This window comes from Phocoena sinus, chromosome 5, assembly GCF_008692025.1.
Source record: "Phocoena sinus isolate mPhoSin1 chromosome 5, mPhoSin1.pri, whole genome shotgun sequence".
NCBI classification, from domain to species: domain Eukaryota; kingdom Metazoa; phylum Chordata; class Mammalia; order Artiodactyla; family Phocoenidae; genus Phocoena; species Phocoena sinus.
The window spans coordinates 32,224,118-32,249,285 of record NC_045767.1 but is presented as its reverse complement, the minus strand read 5'-3'; the positions used below and the strand labels follow the sequence as shown (position 1 = coordinate 32,249,285).

Sequence of the window (25,168 nt, the reverse complement as noted above, 5' to 3'; positions counted from 1 at the left end):
CAGTTTTAGCTGAGCTTCCTCAATTAATTCCACAGGTGGAACCCTCATGAATGGGATATAAAAGAGACCCCAGAGAGATCCCTAGACCTTTCAAATATGTGAGGACAAAGTGGGAAGACACCAGCTATGAACCAGGAAGAGGGCTCTCGTGAGAACTCAACCCTGCTGGCGCCTTAATCTTAGACTTCCCAGCCTCCATACATAACTGTAAGAAATAAATGTCTGTTTTTTATAAGCCACCAAGTCTGGGGAATTTTGTTACAACTAACTGAACAGACTAAGACAGTGCTTACGTCTATAGTTTCTCCAGGGCACTCATTTATGTCTCATTTCATAATTTATGCAGAAACACAACTTGAGAACTAGATTCTTGATATATCTAGGTACAGTAACTTTAATGAACTATTTCCTCCAAAGTAAATTTAGATTTAAATTAGTGATACTGCTCTGTTTCCTTCAATACAACAGCTGCTCTTAAGATAAGTACAGTGGGATCTGATTTATGATTAGAAGAGGAAGGACAGTTAAAACTAGGCACTGAAAGCTAAAAGATGAAACAAAGTAAAGCAGGGTACTATTGTTACTTGGTAGCGCTCATAAATTCTTACAGGAGACAGAGAGATGAAAGTCTGCCTGAACTTGCAGTACTCCTCTATTAAATGTGTGTGTACATCCCAGCATTTAACCTGGAATAGTCAGATGTAGGAAAGCAATTGAAAGGTCAAACCTGAGGAGAGTGAAGCCAGCATGTTAAAAAGAAACAAAATTAATGCAGCTAAACTTATGCTGACCTCCAAACACTGGGATGCAAGAAACAGCAAAATAATTGTCTGTTGCATTCAAGAGAAAACCTGGATAGAGCAAAAAAAATATAGAAAAATATATGCAAGTATGTTTTCTCTCTCATCAAATCCTAAAAAGGTCATTTTATCTAAAGAGAAAGAAACCAAGATGAATAAAATCTTTGATATATTTACTCCATTTTTTCCTTACTCTGTGTGTGTTTGTGTGTGCATGTGTGGTGTATACACACTTATATAAAAACAAGGCCAAGTTTTTTTTTATTTGGACATCAAATTAGAGGTACTATAAATGTTTGTTAATCAGAATGATTAGAGGAAAATCTGTAGTAATTAACTATTTTATTTAACCAATAAAATGAGTCAAGAGTCTTTTGGTTGCAAGTGACTGAAGACATTCAAATGGATTTAAGCGGAGAGTGACCTTACTGGCGTAAGGAACTGAGAAGTCCAGATGCAGTGCAAGCTTCAAGCACAGCTGGTTCTAGGTACTCAAGGGATATTAGGACTGTGTCTATTTATCTTTTGTCTCTACTTTCCACTGTGTCGATTTTACTCTCAGGAAAGTGCTCATCAAGGAGTATCAGTTTAGTCAACAACAGCTCCATGCTTGTGTCCTAGCCTAGCAACCACAGCAGAAAGAGAGGAGCCAGGAGAGGCAAGTTTGTCGTTCTAGGAAATATCCTTAGACTGAGTCTCATTAGTCTGTCCCGGACAATTTTCCTGCCTATTCTAGAACTAATCACACGGCTGGGGAGGAGGGCTGGTATGTGTATGTTCTGATTGGCCAAACTGAGCCTAAGTCTTCTGCAACTTGGGCTGGAGCAGCAGAGTAGGGAATGTTATCCCCACAGAAACTATAGGGAAAGACAGGGGGAAGGGATGATTCACTGAGGAAAACTGGGGATTCTTTGACCAGCCTAAGGAGGAATAACTACTTGGCAAGCAACAACTTCGTATCAACCTGCTTAATTTCTTTCTTTCTTTCAAAGGTAGACAGCAAGGCGGGGTGAGGGGTCCAGCTATTTGTGCTCGATAGTCATTTGATTTCTAGACAAGGGAGAGTTTTTATCCAATGAAAATAAAAATAAATTCAAGAAGAGTATAAGAATTAAGGAAATGACAACTAAGTCTCAGAGAAATGTACCAACAGAGCAGCTGGTCAAAGACTCGTACTACTGAGGTTTTAAAATGGATTCCCTTTATGTGCTTTTTCTGGTTTACCACCACCCTTTCCCTGTCTAGACAATTTCCTGCCTTTTGATCCACCTGCACACGGCAGGAGTCAGAAATCTCACTCTCCCAACTCACTCACAGCTAGGCTGCAGGCACAGAACCTAGGCTCCCCAAATCTCACACACCCACTAGAGACGTCAGACCACAAATGAGCTACATGGCAACACAGGGCTGCAGGAAATCCATTTTGGGGGCACAGGTAGCCTCTGAGATGTTATCTTCCATGGTCAGAAGGTGAAAGTCCTGGCACCTCATTTCCACAGTGAGTGGTGTGTAATGCAGTGTCTGATTTCATTGGAGCCTTTACTGGCACAATCTCAACGTGGTTTGGGCATTGTTTCTCACTGCATGGCCTCCAAACCTGGCTCTCTAGTTCTCCAAAGATTCTCTGAGCTATCTAATATTCCTTAGGAAATGTCTTTTTAGTTTCTCCGTAAACTTGTATGTACTAAAACATGTATGTACTAAAGTTTATCAAAAACGTAGCACAGGTGTAAAAGGGAAAACTGAACAATTGTTAGATGAGTTTATCGGTTCAAACACCAGATCCAGATAATAAAAATAATAAGATTTTGTCAGCATTATTTGGATAGTTGACTAAACTTTCTATCTAATGTTATATGGTGACCCCAGACCAAGTTCTGTACTTATTTTAGATGGAAGTGTATAGCATGTGTGTTAAGAGCATGGATATTGGAACCAGCCTCTTGGTTTAGAAAAATCAAATGGCAATGTTTTTTCACTTACCAGCTTTGTAACCTTTCTGTACCTCAATTTTCTTATCTTTAAAATGGGGGTAACAGAGTAATTACAGAAGTCAAGTATGTATTACATGCAAAGCATTTAGAATATCTGGTACTCACTAAATACTCAATAAATGGTAACTTTTTTATTATCTAAAACAGAAATCCTTCAAAAGTTGTAAACATCTAACACATTTTATTTCTAAAATTTCCCATCTAATACATTTCAAAGACTAATTTCACTATTTTTCTACTGCTTCAAAGATTTGACCCTCAGCCTTCTCACATTCTTTATTCTCCCTAAAGAGTCCTGGGCATTTGCCGTTTTCTCTTTCCATTGTCTATCCTCATTTATTATGGTCCTCACACGTATGTACACACATCTTTAGTAACCTCCTCCTTTCTTTCCTTAATTTAAAAAATTCTCAGTTACCTCAGGAAACTCTCTTGATCTCTGGCTCCAAGTTCAAAGAGTCAAGATCTTAACTATATTTTTAAAAAATAGTTCTTTATTGGAGTATAACTGCTTCACAATACCGTGTTAATTTCTGTTGTACAACAAAGTGAATCAGCCATATGCATACACATGTCCCCATATCCCCTCCCTCTTGAGTCTCCCTCCCATCCTCCATATCTATTATGCTGCTGCTTCCCACCAGCCAACTATTTAACATTCAGTAGTGCATATACGTCGATGCCACTCTCACTTTGTCCCAGCTTCGCCCTCCCACCCCATGTCATCAAGTCCATTCTCTGTGTCTACCTCTTTATTCCTGTCCTGCAACTAGTTTCATCAGTACCATTTTTCTTTTTTTAGATTCCTTATATATGCGTTAGCATACAGTATTTGTTTTTCTCTTTTTGACTTAACTTCATTCTGTATGACAGACTCTAGGTCCATCCACCTCACTACAAATAACTCAATTTTGTGTCTTTTTATGGCTGAGTAATATTCCATTGTATATATGAGCCACATCTTCTTTACCATTCATCTGTTGGTGAACACTTATGTTGCTTCCATGTCCTGGCTATTGTAAATAGTGCTGCAGTGAACATTGTGGTACATGACTCTTTTTGAATTATGGTTTTCTCAGGGTATATGTCCAGTAGTAGGATTGCTGGGTCATATGGTAGTTCTACTTTTAGTTTTTTTTAAGGAACCTCCATACTGTTTATAGTGGTTGTATCAATTTACATTCCCACCAACAGTGTAGGAGGGTTCCCTTTTCACCACACCCTTTCTAGCATTTATTGTTTCTAGCTTTTTTGATGCTGGCCATTCTGACTGGCATGAGGTGATACCTCATTGTAGTTTCGATTTGCATTTCTCTAATAATTAGTGATGTTGAGCATCTTTTCATGTGCCTCTTGGCCATCTGTAGGTGTTCCTTGGTGAAATGTCTATTTAGGTCTTCTGCCCATTTTTTAACTGGGTTGTTTTTTTGATATTGAGCTCCATGAGCTGTTTGTATATTTTTGAGATTAATTCTTTATCTGTTATTTCATTTGCAAATATTTTCTCCCATTCTGAGTGTTGTCATTTTGTTTTGTTTATGGTTTCCTTTGCTGTGCAAAAGCTCTTAAGTTTAATTAAGTCCCACTTGTTTATTTTTGTTTTCATTTCTGTTACTCTAAGAGGTGGATCAAAGAAGATCTTGCTGTGGTTTATGTCAAAGTGTTTTTCCTATGTTTTCCTCTAACTACATTTTGAAATAATCTGTTCAGGTTACACTAATTTTGTGGGACCAATTCTAAAAGTGAACACTAGATGGCAACCTTCCTAAACTGTGCTGTTTTCCCAGGAAACAGTTTCTGACCAGGACAAATGTTGAGAGCCTCAAAATGGGACTGAATGATTATTTAATTTCTTAAACTTTTGTTTGTTTGTTGTAAAAATCAAATAAGACTTTGGATCTCTCCATAAAGGATCTCTATAGTGGCTCATTCTTGAAAATAAAGTATTCCTTTTTATATCTTGCATGATCATTAATCTCTACCTTTAAAATTTTGTTTTAAATTTTGTTTTATTCCTTAAACAAATTCCTTATTAACGCAAATAATAGTTGTGTCCATTTATTCATTATACCATATGATGCTTATGGCATATTAAATAGATTTAGTTCTTTGTTATATCTAATATATTTTTTATGTAATTTTATAGCCATCCAGAAATGATATTTTATATAATATACATAACAGAAGAACATATGCTTTTTTAAAATTTCTCCATGCTATCCTTATGGAAATTTGAGCTCAGAAACTGTATAATAATAGCTGAGAATTTCCTGATAGTGAGGATGAAGGAGAGCAGAGGTATGTTTTCTTTGAAAAGGGAATTGTATAACTCTCCTAAATTTCCTTAGGAAATTAAAATGTTAACTGGGAAATTATCTCTGGTAAAATGAAAATTTTATTAAATAAAAATACATGTTATTGTGGTAAGGCAAGGAGCTTTATGACTCCAAGATAAAAATAGACAAAGAATATGAAAAATGGACTAGAGAAGAAATGCAAAAAGCTAAGTACTACATGAAAAAACGTGAAAATCACTAGCATTAAAAAAAGCAAGGGAGGGCTTCCCTGGTGGCGCAGTGGTTGAGAGTCTGCCTGCCGATGCAGGGGACACGGGTTCGTGCCCCGGTCCAGGAAGATCCCACATGCTATGGAGCGGCTAGGCCTGTGAGCCATGGCCGCTGAGCCTGCACGTCCGGAGCCTGTGCTCTGCAACGGGAGAGGCCACAACAGTGAGAGGTACCGCAAAAAAAGAAAAAAAAAAAAAAAAGCAAAGGCTTCCCTGGTGGCACAGTGGTTAGGAATCCGCCTGCCAGTGCAGGGGACATGGGTTTGAGCCCTGGTCTGGGAAGATCCCACATGCCGCGGAGCAAATAAGCCCATGCGCCACAACTACTGAGCCTATGTGCCACAACAACTGAGGGCCACACGCCTAGAGCCTGTGCTCCGCAACAAGAGAAGCCATGGCAATGAGAAGCCTGTGGACTGCAGTGAAGAGTAGCCCCCGCTCACCACAACTGGAGAAAGCCCCCTCCCCCGCAGCAATGAAGACCCATGCAGCCAAAAATAAAAATAAACAAAATAAATAAATTTATTTTTTAAAAAAAGCAAAAATAAAATTTTCTTTTGCCAAAAACAACGTTTTGGTTTTATCCCTCCTTTATAGTATAGTTAACAACTCAAGCTCAAATCCCAGCTCAGAAATCTACCTAGCTATGTGACCTTGGCCAAATTTTTTGACCTCTCTCTGCTGCAGTTTCCTAATCTGTAAAACAAGGTTAATCAGTAAAATGAGAGTTAAATGAGTTAATGAAAGTAAAGTTCTTAAAAGAGTACCTGGTTGAACTAATACTTTGGGTATACTAGGTTAAAGAAAATAACTCACCAGTTAAATGACTGATTATACAATTATATTTTTAAAAATCCAGCTAAATACTGTTTAATAGAGAGGGACATAAAACATAAGGACAGGGGCTTCCCTTGTGACACAGTGGTTAAGAATCTGCCTGCCAAGGCAGGGGACATGGGTTCGAGCCCTGGTCAGGGAAGATCCCACATGCCGCGGAGCAACTAAGCCCGTGTGCCACAACTACTGAGCCCTCGTGCCACAACTACTGAAGCCCGCGCGCCTAGAGTCCGTGCTCCACAACAAGAGAAGCCACCGCAATGAGAAGCCCGCACAACGCAACGAAGAGTAGCCCCCGCTCGCCGCAACTAGAGAACACCCGCAATGAGCAATGAGGACCCAACACAGCCAAAAATAATAAATAAATATATATATTTTTTAAAACATAAGGCCATAGAAAGGTTGAAAGTAAAAGTAAGTGAAAAGACATATGTGGCAGATAGTAACCAAAAGAAAGCTTGTTGTCATGTTAGTATTGAAATGGGGGGGTTGGGTTTTGTTTTGGGGGGGGAGTTTTTTGTTTTGTTTTGTTGCTGAAAAAAGCTTTATTGTTTCCATTTGGTCCAAGGCTTAGGGGAGGGCTCCAGGGTGGTTAAAAAACTGCCTAGTGGCTGCAGAGAGGCTTCAGGCAGAAGCCCTGGACCAGAGGGCTCCTCAAAGGCCGCTGGGCTCCAGAGGCTCCTTCTTAGTCATGCTTGACGGTGAACCTTTGGAAGAGATACTCACACAGCCCAGCCTGGGGACCAGAGAGCCATTGGAAGTTAGTCAGGTGGTTGCCCATCTTCTTGATGAGTTTCACCTCCTCATCTAGGAGGTGGCTCTCCAGGAAGTCACAGAGCTGAGGGTCTGCGCGGGCAGAACCCAGAGCAAGCAGATCTAAAAGGGCCTGGTTCAGCTTCTTCTCCATGAGAATGGCAGCTTCCATAGTGTCCTGGGTCTTATTCCACTCATCTTGAGATGGCTTCTGCCCGTCCTGGAAGAGGGCACAGCTGCTGTGCTGGTTTTTCATTTTCAAGAGAGGCTTGGCACCCTCCTGCTTCTTCTCAGCCAATTTGAGGAAAACGTGGCCCAAGCCCTCCAGAGCTGTGGTGGAAATAGAAGCCCAGAGACAGGTAGGTGTAGGAGGCCGGCCCATGCAAGGTGACCGGGTGGGTGAAGGCGGCTTCCACCTCGATGGAATAATTCTGAGGAATCTGGTTGATGGGTAATAAGGAGTTAAGTTCGAAAAACAGTGCTGACTGGTCCCAGAGGCCGAGGATAACTGAGGGGCTGGTTCTGAAAGTTGCCACTGGAAAAAAGATGGAGGGTAGTCGGAGGCTTGGAGGAAGAGGCCTCCCTGGGTCTGTTCCGTCCAAACACTGTTGAAGCAAGAGACAGATCTGCGGGACCTCTGAGCGCACTGCCTTGAAATAGGTTTCATGACCAAAATATAAAAAACAAAACACTAAAAATCTTATTAAGAGAGACTGAGTTCATCAAGATGCTGCAACAATTTTAATTTTGTATGCATCTGATTAAAAAAAAAACCTTAAAAATTTAAAGCAATAGTTGATATAATTATAGGAAGAAATTAACCATGTAATGGAAGATTTCAGTGTCCATTTGCTCATTTTAACTAATAAATGTTCTTGGGTTCCTGCATGCTAGGAATTCTTCTAGCATACATATGGCTAGAATGAAATATAAAAGTCCTCAACCTTTTGAAGTTTACCATAATGGAAGGAGAGGGGGAAACACACAAACAAATACAGTAAAATCCTGTGAAAATACACCCAGGATATCATGAATTCTGAGATCATAGAATGAAGGATTTGCTCCTACCCACCACCAAATGCCACAGGTGGTAGGAAGGAAGGAGAGTAAAGTTCTTATTCTGAGGTTGGGGAATGGAATATGACAGGGGGTGAAGGGAGGAGCCTGGCAGGAAAATAATACAAAAGCCAGAGGGGAGGTGAAGTTTGAATCCTGCTAGCGCAGTGATCTACCAACTCAGTATTCCCAAACTGGGCCAACAAAACTATTGCCAACTGGCCAGCATTTCCTGGAATCACTGGTGCTTTCTTGAAGTCCAGTCAGCTGCAGACCCTGAATCCTTCCCATCAATATGTAAACTGGAGTGGACGATCACCACTAGACGGTTCCAAACTGTAGTGGGGACCCCGATGGATTCTGGGTAATGAAGCAACAACCCAGCATTGTGCACGGTCCCCTGCCCATTTTATTAATCTCATGCTGAAAGACAAAAAAGAAATCAAAGACAAAAAGATTGGAAAGGAAGACAAAGGACTGCATTTTTTCAAAAAGGATGTGATAGCCTATGTAAAAAAATCTAAAAGACAGCTTATTAGAAGTAATAAGAATTTACCATAAGATCAATATGCAAAATTCAGTTGCATTTATATAAAATTTAACAAGTATTCAGAAAACAATTCTGTAACAACATGCACATAGAAAACATAATTTAGAAAGAGATTACATTTAAATAGCTTAAAAATAGATATCTAAAATGAAATCTAATAAGATATATAAAGCCTATACAGAAAAAAATATAAAATGTTATCAAAAGACACTCAGAAGACCTAAGTAAATGGAGAAATATGCTATGTTCATGGAAAGGAAGGATCAATTTCTTTTAAAAGAAAGTTGTTCTCCCCAAATTGATGTGCAGAGTTAATGTAATCCTAATTAAAATATCAACAGAGGTTTTGTGAAACATGACAGTTGATTCTGATGTTTACATGGAAAAGGAAGAATAACCAAGGCACTTTTCAATTTTTATTGAAGGAGAAAACTTGGTCAACCAGACACTGAAACTAATGATGAAGACATAATAATTGAGATAGTGTTGTTTTGGCACAGAGAAGGCCAAATGATCATTGAACAAAAGAGAAAGTCAAGAAAGACCTGAGAACATTCGAAAACTTGACATATGACAGAGGGGAAAATGCTGATTAGTGAGGAATGTTTATACTGAGATTAAATAAATAGATGAGTTTCTTCTGATAATAAATAAATAAATAAGGAAGAAGGAAAACTTCTCCCTTGTAGGAGAATCTCATGTAGAAGGAATAAAGTAGAATATCACCATTTAGCGCTAGTATAGCAGTAATTGATTCAGACAAAATTGTCAATGAATGCCAAAACTATTGGGTCGAAATTTGATGAAGATAGCTACATAGTCTCAAAGTATCTCTCCACAAATTACTTATTAATTACAAAGGGGGAAGATAGTGCTTTTAGAGGGGATAAACCTGGAAGAGATCACCGTAACCAAGTAGTCAAAGTCGACATTACCAAAAATGGAGAACACTGACACCATATGCTGAGTGTTGCATTGAAAAGGACACAACCTCATACAGTATTACTGCCGAAAGGTCATCACCTAAGTCTAACTGAAAAAACATTCCACGAAGAAAATCATGAAGAAAACCCACATTGACAGACATTCTACAAAATAATTGACCTGAACTGTTCAAATATGTCAAGGTCAAGAAATACAAAGACTGACTGAAGAACTGTTCCAGACTAAGTGAGACTGAAGAGACAATTCAACTAAATGTAATATATGATCCTGGACTAGATCCTATAATGGGGAGGTGGGCTTGCGGGGTGGAATAGAATGGCTACAAAAGATATTTATTAGGATAACTGGTGAAATTTGAAAATGGGCTATAGGTTAAATATAGTAATGCATCAGTGTTAATTTTCTGATTTTGATCATTGAATGTCCTTGTTTTTAGAAAACATACACCCAAGGCAAAGAGGTGTAATATCTACAACTTATTCTCAAATGGTTCAGAAATAACAACAACCACCATATGCATAGAGACACAAAACAAGAAAACAAATGTGGCAAAATAATAACAATTGTTGAATTTAGTGAACGGTATACAGAAATTTTTTGTAATAGTCTTTTTTTTTTTTTGGCAAATACATGAAGTTTCCATTTTATTACAGTTTTATACCACATTAGTTCAAATACATTTCTCTACAACTACTCCAACAGAGGTCCTCTGGAATTACTTCAGTCATCCTTAACATGTGACTTTACCAGACTCTGAATGTAAAATAAACATATAAAATTTAAAATTAGTAACTTTTAATTATGAATGGGATAAGAAATAAAGTCATCAGATGATGGCTGGGGCTATTAATTTCCAACAAGACACTTTGTTGAAATGTTTCTCCTGATACGCCAGGTATAAATGAGAACCTTCAAAAAACAAGGGCAGAACCAAAGTTCAATAAAGAAGCCTCTGCAGCTTAAGCCTCCCATAGTCCTAAACCTCTGACAGAAGCTAGGCAAAGCACAGTTCTTGCAAATTAAGTGAGTGTCCAGTATTTCCATGTAGTTGAGCTTTCAGAGACAGACAGCTCTCAGGTATATCATTAGGATATACCATCTTGGCTCTGGTTGTATTAATTATGCCTGAAGAGTTTAATACCCATCCAAGTCCAAAGGTGGAAGAACACACAAAGGGGTATGGTAATCGGCAAGAGCCAACTGTAAAATCACAGGCTGGCTGTGCTAGTGCAGCCCTGTGGGAAGTTTTCTTCCACAGAGGCCGAGTATAACAGCCCTGGTAACGAGACCAATGGAATGAGGACAGTCAACGTAGGAAGAGACAGAAACATTCTTCACTTATTATGCGCCACTCTTTTTTTTTTTTTTTTTTTTTCCGGTACGCGGGCCTCACCGCTGCTGCCTCTCCCGTTGCAGAGCATAGGCTCCGGACGCGCAGGCTCAGCGGCCATGGCTCACGGGCCCAGCCGCTCCACAGCATGTGGGATCCTCGCGGACCGGGGCACGCGGACTCTCAACCACTGCGCCACCAGGGAAGCCCTTGATTTTTTTTTTTTTTTTCCGGTACGCGGGCCTCTCACTGTTGCGGCCTCTCCCGTTGCGGAGCACAGGTTCCGGACGCGCAGGCTCAGCGGCCATGGCACACGGGCCCAGCCGCTCCACAGCATGTGGGATCCTCCCGGACCGGGTCACGCAGACTCTCAACCACTGCGCCGCCAGGGAAGTCCTTGCTTTTTTTTTTTTTTTTTGCGGTACTTGGGCCTCTTACTGCTGTGGCCTCTCCCGTTGCGGAGCACAGGCTCCGGACGCGCAGGCTCAGCGACCATGGCTCACGGGCCCAGCTGCTCCGCGGCATGTGGGATCTTCCCGGACCGGGGCACGAACCCGTGTGCCCTGCCTCGGCAGGCGGACTCTCAACCACTTGCACCACCAGGGAAGCCCCACTCTGGCTTTTTAAAAGGTGGGTGGTATTTAGAAAATTTAGTTGTGTGTGTTGTCGTTTTCAAGTATGACCTAATGCTGCTCCATTTCTTTTTCTTATTTTGATGTGTCATCCTAGCTGCCTGTGGTATCATATTAGGAATCCCATCAATAATTGGATAGGCTATTTCTAACTCTTCGTTAATTAATTCATTTGGCGATGCTTCATATCGGAGCGGCTTCTTGGAGAATGGGCACACCAGGAAGTCCAGCAGCGCTGGGTCGAAGGCGCGGGGCGGTTCCCTTGTCCTCTCGCTCTGGTCTGAGGACGGCCGCGACACCGACGCGTGCACACACCTGTGGGCGACCGCGGGCGGCTGTGCGCGCGTCCCCCGCAGCGCTGAGGCGAGCCGGCTGCGCACTCCGCTCGGCACGGCCTAGCAGCCCGCGACCGGGCCTCCGCGCGCCCGTGACCACCCTGTAATAGTCTTTAAACTTTTCTGTGTTTTAAATTATTTTGAAATAGAAAGTTTAAAAATAGCCAGGGAATAATACAAAACTGAAAACAGTGGTAGCCTCTGGCAGTGATGGGAGAGGCCTGAGGGTGGGAGAGGGACACATAGGTAGATGCAACAGTACTGATTGTGTTCTAGTTCCTAAATCAGATGATGAGATTGTGGACACTTATTTTATTATTTAACTTTAACAATTACATTATATATTTTTGTACGTGTAAAATGTTCTACTTTAAAGGATAATAAAGGGAAAAACAAAGGAAAAGATAATAAGGCATGAGTCAGAGGCTATCTGATGAGCTGTGTGTGCTTATGAGCTCTGTGCCTTTAAGTATGTTTCTTTTCCTCTCTGAGGTCGTCCTCACCTACACAAAAAGAATAAAAGATCTACTGTGTAGTTTTGTTGTAAGGCACTTGGCAATAAGTGCTCACCAAGTGGCAGGTGCTCTTGTTATTGTCTCTGACAGAGCAGAGAGAAAGGGAGTATACATACCTACAGCGGTGGGCTTGAGAAAAGTGATAGAAGTTTGGAATAGTCTTTGGGGTCAGTTGGTAAGCAGGTTATCTAGGGAATAAAACTGAGCCAATGTTGGAAGTCATCAAGTAGTTGTAGAGCCAATGAGCTTTGTGTATTTTTCCCAAGCTGCACTCCATGGTCAGGAAGTAAGACTTGGAAAAACACAGATCTTTATGCTGGAAGGTCTAAAGGAAGGTCAACAAAGCAGAAAGGCTACAGAGAGTGAAGCAGATATGACAGGTCAGAGCATCTTACCTAGGCAATGAGCTTTCTCTCATCTAAAATTTTGGAAAAGGAGACACAATTTAGAAGAAGTGGAAGATAAAGAGTGAGCTGTTAATTTACTAGATTAACTGGAGACTGTATGAAGCACACCTAGCAGAATAATGATTTTCCAGCCCAGAATAAGGACATCCATTCCTACCTTTTATGTATCAAATAAAAAATAATTCTATCATGATATATGTACACCTAGGTTGCACAAATTCCCTCATAGTTTACCAACATTTTATATATGAAAGTCCTTAACAAATTGCAACCAAAAAAAAAAGCAAAAAAGCAAGCAAATATGTATTGAGCTGCCACTTCATTCAAAGATAGCTCTGCTGTAAGAGTTATAATTGAGGATCTAGTATTAGCCAGTCCGTGATTGATTGAAATTTTAATTTTTCAGTATTAATTGCTTTCTGAGTATATACACACAGCTAATTTCAGCCTATCGTGCATGAAATTAAACTCAGAAAGTATAAACAGTAGGGCAAATTTGATGATGCTTATACGTTACTAACACTTAATTCAGTGAAGAAAATAAATAATATCAGTTTTCTGGCATCTCAAACCCCAAATGTTTTTCAATACAGATAGGATACAGAGACAGTCTGTCACCCTAAAGTACTAGAGATACTGCCAAAGAACCACTATATTAGCTGTTGGTGTATGGGAAATGCTTTTGGTTTCTTACTTCAGTGTTTATTTCTTAAATATTAATTATCTATACTATATATCAACTATTATCACTGTATTTTATATCGATATGGTATATATTCATTAACACATTATTATCCATTATTTATTCTTTCCTTGCTTCCTGTACTAAATGCACAGACAATTCCAGAGATGAAGGCGGGTATATGTGGTATTAAGTTAGGGATTTTAAAAGAAATTCATTATAAAATTTTGGGGTTAACGTGTATAAGACTTGGTAACCCAATCATTGTCTTGTTCTGACTTTGACAGTTTTGCATCAGCCACTGTATTCTCCAGAAATACAATTATAGAGAGAAGTTATAATAACTAATGTAAATTTCCTGAGAAATGCAATTCTAGAGGAATTGAAGAATATGTGGAGGAATACTTGCAGAGACTTAGGAATGTTGTATTTGAGTCAATATAACAAACTAACCAGGAGGCACCAATGAAATGAAAAGATTTTGAAGAGAAAGATAAAAAGTTACTTGTGACCAACTAAAAATCCGATTTTCAAAGGCAGCCCAAAGAATGATAATGCTACACTTATTTTTTTTTTTTTTTTTTTTTTTTTTTATGCGTTACGCGGGCCTCTCACTGTTGTGGCCTCTCCCGTTGCGGAGGACAGGCTCCGGACGCGCAGGCTCAGCGGCCATGGCTCACGGGCCCAGCCGCTCCGCGGCATGTGGGATCCTCCCAGACCGGGGCACGAACCCGTGTCCCCTGCATCGGCAGGCGGACTCTCAACCACTGCGCCACCAGGGAAGCCCAATGCTACACTTATTTTAATTCCCGTGTTTAAAAAGAAGAGTAGGATGACTCAGTTCGTGACATATTTCTGCCAAAACTATGTTTGAAAAATAAATTTCACAATGAATGAAATAAAATACTATACTACCACCACAGGATTTTAAATAGAAATAGGGATTTCTGATTCCATATGGTAAATTGAACGGATGTATCACTCCCATTCTCTCCTGAATGCCTATTAAAATGACAATCATAATATTTAAAATATATAGGCCTAAAAGACTAAAAAAACAGGGGAGAAGACACGGGGGGATAGGAGATAGCAACAGGTATTGGAGGATGGAAAGCTGATGAATTGGAAGAATAGAGGAAACTGAACATAATTTCTTCAGAACAAGGAGAAAGAACCAAGCTGCAAAGGCTCAGGAACTTGGTTTTACAGAAAGGAAGTATGAGGCACAGATCTGGAATTCAGAGAGTCGTTTGAAAGTCTGCACAAGAGGCCGCTGGACCTCAAAAAGCCTGGTGACTTCCTCTTACAAATCCTCGGACATGAGATTGATTCCTTGTAGAACATGAATCAAAAAGGTTCTGAGCTTAAGGAGAGAAAAGTTTCAGAAAAGCGCACGGGGAGCTGAGGGGCCGAAAATAGGTGGATTAAGTGGAAGTATATACATTTATGGGAGAAACACACCTGCACCCTTCACCAGCCCTCTTTCCCCATCCAGGTCCTCAAATACCTGTAGCCAGGCACAAGGCTTGAGGGTTTTTCTGTGCAGAAACTGAGTGACCCCTGAGAATACTCCACAAATTCAAAGCCATTGTCAGGCATGCAAGTCTCAAACAAACATACAAATTATAAAATATGGCTAGAAAGCAACCATTCAAGATTGGAGCAGGAGAGCAAAGTTTTCTAGAAATAAATTAAAAATGGAACTCAGATTATCTGACAAGTATTGGTCCATATTTAGAAAATTTATTTAGAAGACTTCCAAATGAATAACTGATACAACTATTGACTCCAGGGGAAAAGAAAAGAAGCATAATCATGGTACACTACTAGATTTAGCAGTGAAATATGTGTAGACAGTCAAAATAATGTAAATACATAATAACATTTAGCCAAATCTGTGATTTAATTATATTGGGAGGTCAGAGGGAAAGGAAGCAGCGTGATTGTATGAGAGATAAGTCCTCATTTATCAATGTGAAAAGTCAATAGATCATGTATAAAATAGATAGAATAAGATATAGCAGCATAAATATATAATTCTCATGTATAAAGATAAATATCACAAGACACAGGGAAAGGACTAGAAATAGGGGGTGAGACTGGCCACAGGGAGAGGTGGGTCATTTTTAAAAATTGTAAGTGTCTATTATATCTCATTTTTTACATATACTAGTGAAAAGTAGCTTATACATGACCTTATATTCTGTGTTTTTCAATCATTTTTAAAACATGATTGCATTTGATAAACAAACAAACCCATGTATTATTTTAATTTTATTTGGAGATTGAAATGAAGCAAACTTTGTAACTAAAAACAATTTAAAGCAATGAGACAAAATGCTGTTTTGTTTTCAAACTGAACATGCTCCTTCTTGCCCCTGCCACAGAATTGGATAAGAACATGCCTCCCCATCCTGGTAAAAAAAAAACAACTGTTCACTTTTTCTCATTTCCTGGCTGAGGATCTTCAAGTGTCTCCTTATTTCAGTCAATCCAATTTAATGCATTCAATCTGAACTCTTTTCTGCCTGGCTTTCAAAGCCTGTCCTTCTCTCCCCCAGTCTTCTACCTATCTAAACTTATTTTCCGTTACATCACAACAGACACCTTCTGTTCAAGTTATATGGATCTCTCAGAACCCTGCATACTCTGGGCCATGCCTGTTTTCATCTTTTGGGTCAAGCTATTACTTGAATACCTGGGCCCATTTCCTCTGTACCTGGCCAAGGTCTTCTTGTGCTTCAAAGCCTGCTTCAGGATTAGCAAAGATATGTCTTATCATAATTCTGCTATTTTATCATCCTTGGCACTTTGGTTTTTTATCATTACAACTTGAAAATACTACTTATTGAAGGAAAAAATTTGAAAATTTTCTTTATGACCTTCTTAGATAAAAGGGAAATTTAAACAAATGGAAATTTGTCTAAAGTCAAGACAAATGTGCTGAATCTTTTGGGTTGGCACCATACCAGTAATTTCCACAATGTGATGTGCCAATAATTTTTTTCAGCATTGTAGCATTCCCTATTAAAGGACCATCTCTTTAAAGCACCTAGTCCCAACAACATGAACACACATATAATTTTTCAATGTCTATTTGAAGGGACAAATAGCAAATCAAGGCTAGATTGAGATACCAATAAATCTGATAAGAATTTATTTTTATATTGATCCTTCCTATTAATTATTTAAAGGTTATCATTTTTATTGTATTTATTGTAGAAACAATATAATAATAATAACAGAAGACAAAAAAAGGAAAAAAACTATCTCTTTTTCTACCACCCAAAGAAACTGTTTTTACTTTTTTCATGTAACTCTTTCATTTCTCATCCCCATAAACACATAATTTTACATATAAAGTATTCTACTTTTTGCCTTAGCATTGTATTATAAACATTTTCATGTTGTAAGACTTCCTTCAAACTTATTTTAATAGTTATACAATAATCCATCTATAAATATCTATATAATAATTCATCTGTTGTAGTACCATAATTATTTGTTTCTCTATCATTAGTCATTTACAGTTCCTTCCAATTTTTTTAGTAGGCTGTGGGCAAATAGGGAATGAATTTGGGTAGTCTAAGTGATCTAGTTTGGCTGACTAGATTTTTTCCTTAATAAAACAGTCGATTTTTCTCTTCACTTTGTACCTGAGAAACTTAGTACAAGGGTACTCGTTTATAATTTGAAGTGACCTGTTTTTCATGATTTTCCAGTAGTGCTAATACCTATAGAACAAATATTTTCTCAAAATTTTGTGCTCTACTGATAGCATATTTTTATCCACTAAATAAGCATTTTCTTGTGTATATTCTTGTGTGGGATAGTTCTTCTTAAAACCACTGTAATTATCCATCTACTTATCTTACAAGTGGGAACATAATTTTTGTGGCTGTTTCACTTACTATGGAAAGAATACAATGTTTTACTACAAAAGTACATCAAAAAGCCCTTTAATTCTGGTACTTCTTATCCTTCAGTCATAAAAACAGGCTAGGATTATGGAAGAAAAGAGATTAGAAGGCAGTGTAGGCAAAACTATACCCTAAACTAGCTACAAAAATAAGTCTTTTTAAAAACATCACACTCAGAACTATGATTTTAAACCCCTTAATTTAACTTTGCCTTGCCTTTGAAAGGAAAAACTCCTTGAACTTTAAATAGCTTTTAAATTTTAACTCTGCTCTCTCATTGAATGTTTCAAGTCCCAAAGCCACTGTTTGTTGGATGACAAATAACATTTGTAAGAGAGGCCCTCACTAACTATGCATGTGTACTTGTCAGCTATCATTTCTAGAGCTAATTTCCATACCAGTGACCAGATAAACCCAGGGGGTAAGACAACAGCTAAGAGAGCAAAACTCTGTAACCTACAAAATCTTTCTCACACTGAATTTTTAAATGTACTGAATAAAAGTGGGAAGGAGGAGAAGGTAGAGAAACTATTTTCTCTTGGCTTAAAAAAGATTGGGCAAATGCCTACATTAAATCTCATAGGAAACCTAAGTTGTTAAAGATAAATGATTGAGAAATGAAAACCTGTAATCAGGTAAATGTTAAAATAAATTTCCCAAAACCTTGACCTGCTGGGGTGGTTCTCAACCCCAGCACACATTAAAATCACCTGGAAAGCTTTTAAATAATACAAAATGAGGTACTGAATTGCCCTGCTGTGAGGCCTGAGCATTGGCATATTTTAAATCACCAAGACGGTTTAATATGCAGGAGGACTGATAACACAGACCCACATATTACCAAATAAAATGGCAGATTTTTTTTTTTTTTTGGTCTTAGTTCCCCCACCAGGGCCAAACCTGTGCCCCCTGCAGTAGAAGCATGGAGTCTTAACCATTGGACCATCAGGGAAGTCCCACTGGGGTAGATTTTGAACCAAAAGAACTTGTTGCTTTAGCATGAATAAATCCTCACCAAGGGCCTGCAAGGGCCAGGCACCGTGTTAGGCTCTGAGGATACAAGAGTATTTGAAAATTAAAGACTTCATGACATATCTGCAGTTCAGATTCTTTAAAAAGTATTATTTTAAAAAATCTTCCATCATTTTTTCCTGTAAAAAGAATATACACCAACACATATTTCTGATGAAGTCCACTCTTTAAGCTTGATTTGAAAATGAGGGAGGGATGGAGACGCAAGAGGGAAGAGATATGGGGTTATATGTATATGTATAACTAATTCACTTTGTTATAAAGCAGAAACTCACACACCACTGTAAAGCAATTATATTCCAATAAAGATGTAAAAAAAAACAAAAAAATTTAAAAAAGAAAATGAAAAAAAGAAAATGAACTATAATTTAGTTTCTGGTCTTATGTTTAGGTCTTTAATCCATTTTGAGTTTATTTTTCTATATGGTGTGAGCAAATGTTCTAATTTCATTCTTTCACATGTAGTTGTCCAGTTTTCCCAGTGCCATTTATTGAAGAAACTGTCTTTTCTCCATTTTATATTCTGCCTCCTTTGTTGTAGATTAATTGACCATATGTGCATGGGTTTATTTCTGGGCTTTCTATTCTGTCCCATTGATCTATGTGTCTGTTTTTTTGCCAGTACCATGCTATTTTGATGACTGTAGCTTTGCAGTGTAGTCTGAGGTCAGGGAGCGTGATACCTCCAGCATTGCTCTTTTTCCTAGTGACTGTATTCTTGAGTCAACATTTCTGAAACACAAATTTCAGAAAGTGTAGTTTCTTGTGACTTCTTTGAAGGGAATTTTGGAAATAACTATAGGAGTGTAAAGTATGCTTACTCTTTAATCAGCAGCAGTTTAATTTCTAGAAATTTATTCTTCAGACCTACTCAAATAAGTGCACAAAAAACATGTACAAGGATATTAGTAGAGCATTGTTTGTAATTGAGAAAAATTAGAAAGCACTTACATACCCATCAGTGAGGGACTATGGTAGGTGCTGGGGACACGGAAGTGGTACCCACCCTGCTGGAGTTTCATTCCAGCAGATATATGACTTATCCTGAAGTATATGTCTTAGTTTGAAGCACACTCTGTGAATTTGCATTCTGGAACCTTTCCATTGCTACCTCAGATGGTATCACTGAGAGATCATAAAATTAGCTTTTCTTATACTGGCACAGCAGGAACCACTAAATGGAGGACCAGCTAAGCTGTGTCATTATTTGTTCTGTTTAAACTAATCCACCTTTAAATATTTTTTCTACTGGAACTCTTAATGTATGCTTTTCTCTCCCCAAAGTGTCAAGGAATTCACATTCCCTGTTTGCCTTCTAGATTTTCTTGCAGTGACATGGCAGCTGGGTATCCAAATCAGTTTTTAAAACACCAGAGCCACCACTGGTATCCTTCCAGAATTTCCATGAAATACAGAAATTGTGGAAACAGGAGAATAAGAGTGAAATTCCTTCATAGCCACTTTCCCCAAGCAGAGGTTCAGGGACAAGGATTATAGCGTGTGTGATAGCCTGAAGTCAAACATTTCAAAATGTGAGCAAAATATATATTTTGGAACAGAACTGAGCAACAAATATTGTAAATCTTTGAATGGGATTTGCAGCCAACCATTGTGTGTGTTTTCTAGAATCTATTTACCCTTTTTTGCTAATGCAACTCATTAGGAAAAGATGGGGATGGGACTTCCCTGGTGGTCCAGTGGTTAAGACTCCACGCTCCCAATGCAGGGGGCCCAGGTTCGATCCCTGGTCAGGGAACTAGGTCCCGCATGCATGCCGCAACTAAGAGCCCGCATGCCGCAACTAAAAGATCCAACATGCCACAACAAAAATCCCGCGTGCCAGAACTAAGACCTAACACAGCCAAATAAATAAATAATTTTTTTTTTAAAAAAAAAGAAAAGATTGGGACTTCCCTGGTTGTGCAGTGGTTAAGAATCCGCCTGCCAATGCAGGGGATATGGGTTCAATCCCTGTTGCAGGAAGATCCCATATGCTGTGGAGCAACTAAGCCCGTGTGCCACAACTACTGAGCCAGTGCCCTAGAGCCCTCAAGCCACAACTACTGAGCCCATGCGCCTAGTGTTCCACAAGAAGAGAAGCCACCACAATGAGAAGCCCATGCACCAAAACAAAGAGTAGCCCCCCTCACCACAACTAGAGAAAGCCCGCACACAACAATGAAGACCCAATGCAGCCATAAATCAATAAATAAATTTATAAAAAAAAAAAAAAGAAAAGAAAAGATGGGGAAAATCAGGTCAAAATCAATGTCAAGACTGTATATTTACTTTTAATACAATTTTATTGATTTTATACAGTAACATATATGTAACTACCATAAGAATCATGCCAAAATTTTTAACAAAAGATATAGAGTATCCGTCCTTTAGATTAGGACATTAACTATATGCAAATTGGATTCCCAGGGTTTTGATTGGGCAAAGGGAAGCTTCAGCATAGCCAAATCCACTATGCTACCACAAATTCAGAATAGTGAAATAAGGTTGGAAGAGATCTTATAGGTTATCTGGTTGAATCATCAAATCAATACTCCCTACCAGTTAGTAAGTATGTATTTGTTAGGCACATACTATGTGCCAAGCCTGTAGTAGGTGATTTCTAGCCTATTCTGCAGAAAATCTCCAAAAGGAGGAACTCCCCACCTCCCCGAGCAGCCCGTTCCTTCTTGGGCAGCTCTAACGATTAACTCTGAGCTGCCAGCAATGTATCTTCTGAAACTGCCCTTACCATGTTTGTCACTGACCTCCCTATTGCAAGAAACAGTGCCCTGTTTTTAATTGCATATTGCTTGAAGTACCTGGAGCACTTGACACCAATGACCACATCTTTTTTTGAACTTCTGGTCTAATTTCATGTCTTCCCCCCAAATTAGATCAAGATCCCCTAGTTAGAAGCTGTTATTGCACCCTATTGCAGTTTTCCTACAGAACACTGATGAGAGTTTGTAAATGAATGTTTCAGAGCCTGGACCTCACTTCCAGACAGCTTAGATTCAAATCCTGCTCTAACATGCACTAGCTGTGTGACCTTGGGCAAGTTTTCACTATACATCTATAAAATTAAGTTAATATATTGATACCTACCTCACAGGCTGTAATGAGTATTAAATAAGTTAATATTTATAAAGTGCTTAAAACAATGTAACTGGCAAACAGTAACCACTATGTGTTTGTAAATTAAATAAATTTGATTAAAATCTGTGGTCTCTACTAAATTATAAATTCCATGAGGATAAGATGGAATCGTGTCTACTCTGCTTAACATTTTATGTCCACTGCCAAATTCTGTGTCTTTCACGTCAAAGTGCTTGTTGAATGAGTGAAAGAATAAGTTTACACATGAAGGAAGAATCAAACAATTCTGGTATAAGTTTTATCATCGCATATGCAGAGTGCACCCCCTCAAGTATCATCCCACATCTGGCCCATGATGGTTACTGGCAAACGCCTATTCTAGACAATCTCTCTGGAGTGTACCCTCCTTGCTAGTACTCAATTGGCAACCCTTGGTCGCTTCTCTTGACTTTCATGTTTCTGATTCCAGAAGCTGAGCTTGAGAAATGCTCTGACCCCTTCAATCTCAGCAACCTGAAAAGATATCATTTTCTAGCACGCTGAATGGGCTTCCCCCTTAGCCTTCAGTTTTGCTCACTCCCTTAATTTTGGTGTTTCCTCAAAGCCCGAGGTCCATAGCTGGTGTGTGTTTAAGCTGACACTAAACCCAGGTGTCAGCTTATGATATATGATGTCATTTAAACTCTAGAAATATGCAGTTCTTGGATAGAAGGTAAAGAAATTTGGCAATCTACTACTCAGAACATTTTATTCTCTTTATTTCTCTGAGGTAGGATCTTTCCATTTTGGCCAGATCGAAAGGTGTGGTTACTATTCAAGGTTTGCCTAGTATATGTTCTATAAAATCAGCTTTGCATTTGCAACGTTGCTCTGTTTTGTTCTTGTTGCTGGGTTCTCTGTCATCCTTTAAAGGAGCTGCTTTATAGCATTTAGATCCTGAAAAACACTGGGACCATGCCAGAAATTATTTGGCAAAAGGGAAGATTATGGGGGTAAAAAATCTGCACTGCTATAAAACAGTGGCAAAGATCCTCATAGTTTTCAGGTTAAGAGATAATAATAGGATGGAGGAGGAAAAGGATAACAGCAAATAGACTTTGGGTAAAAATCTTAGTTTCCTCATATAATATTTAGTCATTAGGTCGTGTATATGTGCCCACTGTAAAACACCTAGGCACAGAAACAAAACTTGAAAGCTACTACATGACAAATTCATGGGTGTCAAAAATGAGTTTGTCTCCATTCAGTCCTCCAGGCAGAACTATTAGTAGAACTTGGTTGAGGAGGTAGACCTGCTAACCTTTGAAAGTCAAGAGAATTAATACAACAGAACCATAGGATAACTAAGGTCAAAGTTCACAAAAAGGGCTCTTCAAGTCAGTCATTTCTCACCATCTCAATTTCTCCTCTGGTTAGTTCTCAAGAAATAAACTAAAAAGATGATAGATAGATAGATAGATAGATTCTATTTGCCCAGAAACAAGTCCTTCTCTAAATCTAAGACCAGAAAATTGGTGGTACAGTTAACTCCAAATGATTTTTTTTAATCATTAAAATGTTCAAACCTTTCAAACACACACACACACACATTTCAAGTTAACGTTTGAAAAATTTTTATAAATATTAATTTTGTTGTTAAAGATTTATCTGGTGATACTATTTGCTATATATCTAGTATTAGAGGAAAAGTTTAAAATTTTGTAGCAAAGACTCAACAACCTCAGTGGACTAAAAATAATGAAGTCTATTTTTCTCTCATTTAAGAGTCCCACAGGGTGAACAAGTGGGCTGCTCTGCCCCACAGAGTCATTTGGAGATCCAAGCTCTCTTCATCCCTCTAACTTTTTTTACTCGCCTATCAGGACATCACACTTACCTGGTGTACTTCCTATCTTTCTTGCTGCTCTTTCTCAGTTTTGGGGGGTGGGACTAGTTGTCCATCATCAGCCATACCTCTGAAGGTATAGACTTCAGTCCTTGGACCATTCAACTTTTCTGTAGCACTCATTCTCTAGGTAATCTCGTCCAGTCTCATGGTATTAAATAACAACAATATTGGTGACTTCCAAATGAATACTTGTAGACTGGATCTCTCTTCTGAACTGCAAACCCATATTTTGCTGGTCACCGATCACCTCCGTTGGAGTCTAATAGACATCACAACCTTGATATACAAAACTGAGTTATGGATATTTCCCTCCAAACCCTCCTATGGTCTTCCCACTCTAACTTAACAGCAACACTGTTTTTCAAAAGTCTTGGCGTTAACTTTATCTCCTTTGTTTTTTAATCTCTCCCATGCTCCATTTCCAGTCCCTCAGCAAACCTCCTTGGATCTCCCTTCAACATACATTCAGAATGCAACAGCTCCTCCTCCCATTGCCTTGTCTACACCACTATTTGGTCACATTTAATTTCCTATAATTGCCTAATATCCAGTCAAGATTTCAAGTCTCCCTTCCCTGCTTTATTTTTCTCCTTAACATTTATTTCTAACAAACAATGCATGATATTTACTTATTATTTTATTGTCCATTTGAGCTCAAAGGGAGCAGGGACTTTGATCTCTTTTGTTCACTGATGTATCCCCAGAATTTAGAATGCTGCCTGCCTAGAGTAGACATTCAGTAAATATAAGCTGCAAGAATGAATGACTCTTGCTTCTCCTCCATAGTCTAGGGTGTTTTACTTACCTACATGATTGAGACCTGGTCCCAGGATGGTTCATGTTTGACTCCTGGAGATGGGAAAGAGCACAGAGGAGTTTACATATAGTGTTTCACAGTCTGAACCAGGAAATGGCACACATCACTTCCATTTTTATTCTATTAGGGAGACCTTAGATTCATGGCCATAACTAGCTGTCAGGGGGGTTGAAAATAGCACTCCTAGCCTGTAAGCCATGACTCACCTGCAGCTCTATAATTTAAAAAGGTGGAACAGAATCTAGTAGGCAGCTGGCAGTCTTCACCTTACCTGCTACTTACACAGCTCATTTTATCCAGAATGACAGTTCAGTCAAACCGCTTTGGAGTTCCGGAAGTAAATTATAGACTGAAGGTAGACCAAGCTGTTCAGTGGTGTGCAAATCAAGAGTACTTTATAAGCCATTGATCACAAGTTTGTTCATTAAAGCATAGCTGAGGCAAATCCCATTGGAAAGGCTCAGCCAAGCCTCAGGTGGTCTTACTAACTGTTTTATGTGTAAACTGCCTGGAACACGTGGACCATATCTTGAGACTTTTCTTATTTTATTGCTTAGGGCAACTTACAAAAGTTGTGCAGAAATAATATTGAGAACTAAGGGTAAAAAGAAGCGTGGGTGAAAACACCTGAAAGAATATAATGAAAGAAACTTGTTATTGAGTTTTCTGCTCTTATCACCTCAGTTACTAGAACTCCTGAAATAAAACAATGGACTAATTTTCCTCCTTCTAAGAGATTCTAGCAACCTATGAAATGACCTCCAGAGAATTGGATGATGTAGAAGCGCTGGGTGTGGAAAATCTACAATCCGAAGTCCAAGCATGGATCTTTGTAGGAAACATAACCTTAGGTGTTGGAATTAATCAGTAGGCTAAAAATTACATTGTTGTGCTTTACCTAAAATTTTTTTAAAAATCTGAAATCCTTTCAAATCTTGCAAATTAATTGAAGTTAATTCCCATAGTTAGCAGATAGAGTTTATGTTTTTATGCATCAGGATATAAACATAACA

General features: G+C 38.8%; 2 protein-coding genes and 1 pseudogene across 2 annotated transcripts in view; all 3 read right to left on the bottom strand.

Annotated features, from left to right (window-relative positions):
- Positions 1-6,882: 6,882 nt before the first annotated feature.
- LOC116753921 lies at positions 6,883-9,516 on the bottom strand (annotated as a pseudogene).
- Positions 9,517-10,616: 1,100 nt separating this feature from the next.
- LOC116753856 (phosphatidylinositol N-acetylglucosaminyltransferase subunit Y-like) lies at positions 10,617-10,832 on the bottom strand. Its single transcript, XM_032631795.1, is given in 1 exon segment — positions 10,617-10,832. A coding segment is annotated over 1 exon segment (216 nt).
- Positions 10,833-11,531: 699 nt separating this feature from the next.
- LOC116753920 (inverted formin-2-like) overlaps positions 11,532-25,168 on the bottom strand; it is a gene marked incomplete at its 3' end in the record, with an annotated part of 63,815 nt that continues 50,178 nt past the window's right edge. The window contains exons 3-4 of the mRNA XM_032631962.1: positions 24,362-24,369; positions 11,532-11,858 (exon numbers count right to left, since the gene is read on the bottom strand). Coding sequence (XP_032487853.1) covers positions 11,532-11,858; positions 24,362-24,369 — 335 coding nt within the window. The remainder of the gene's footprint in view (positions 11,859-24,361; positions 24,370-25,168) is intronic.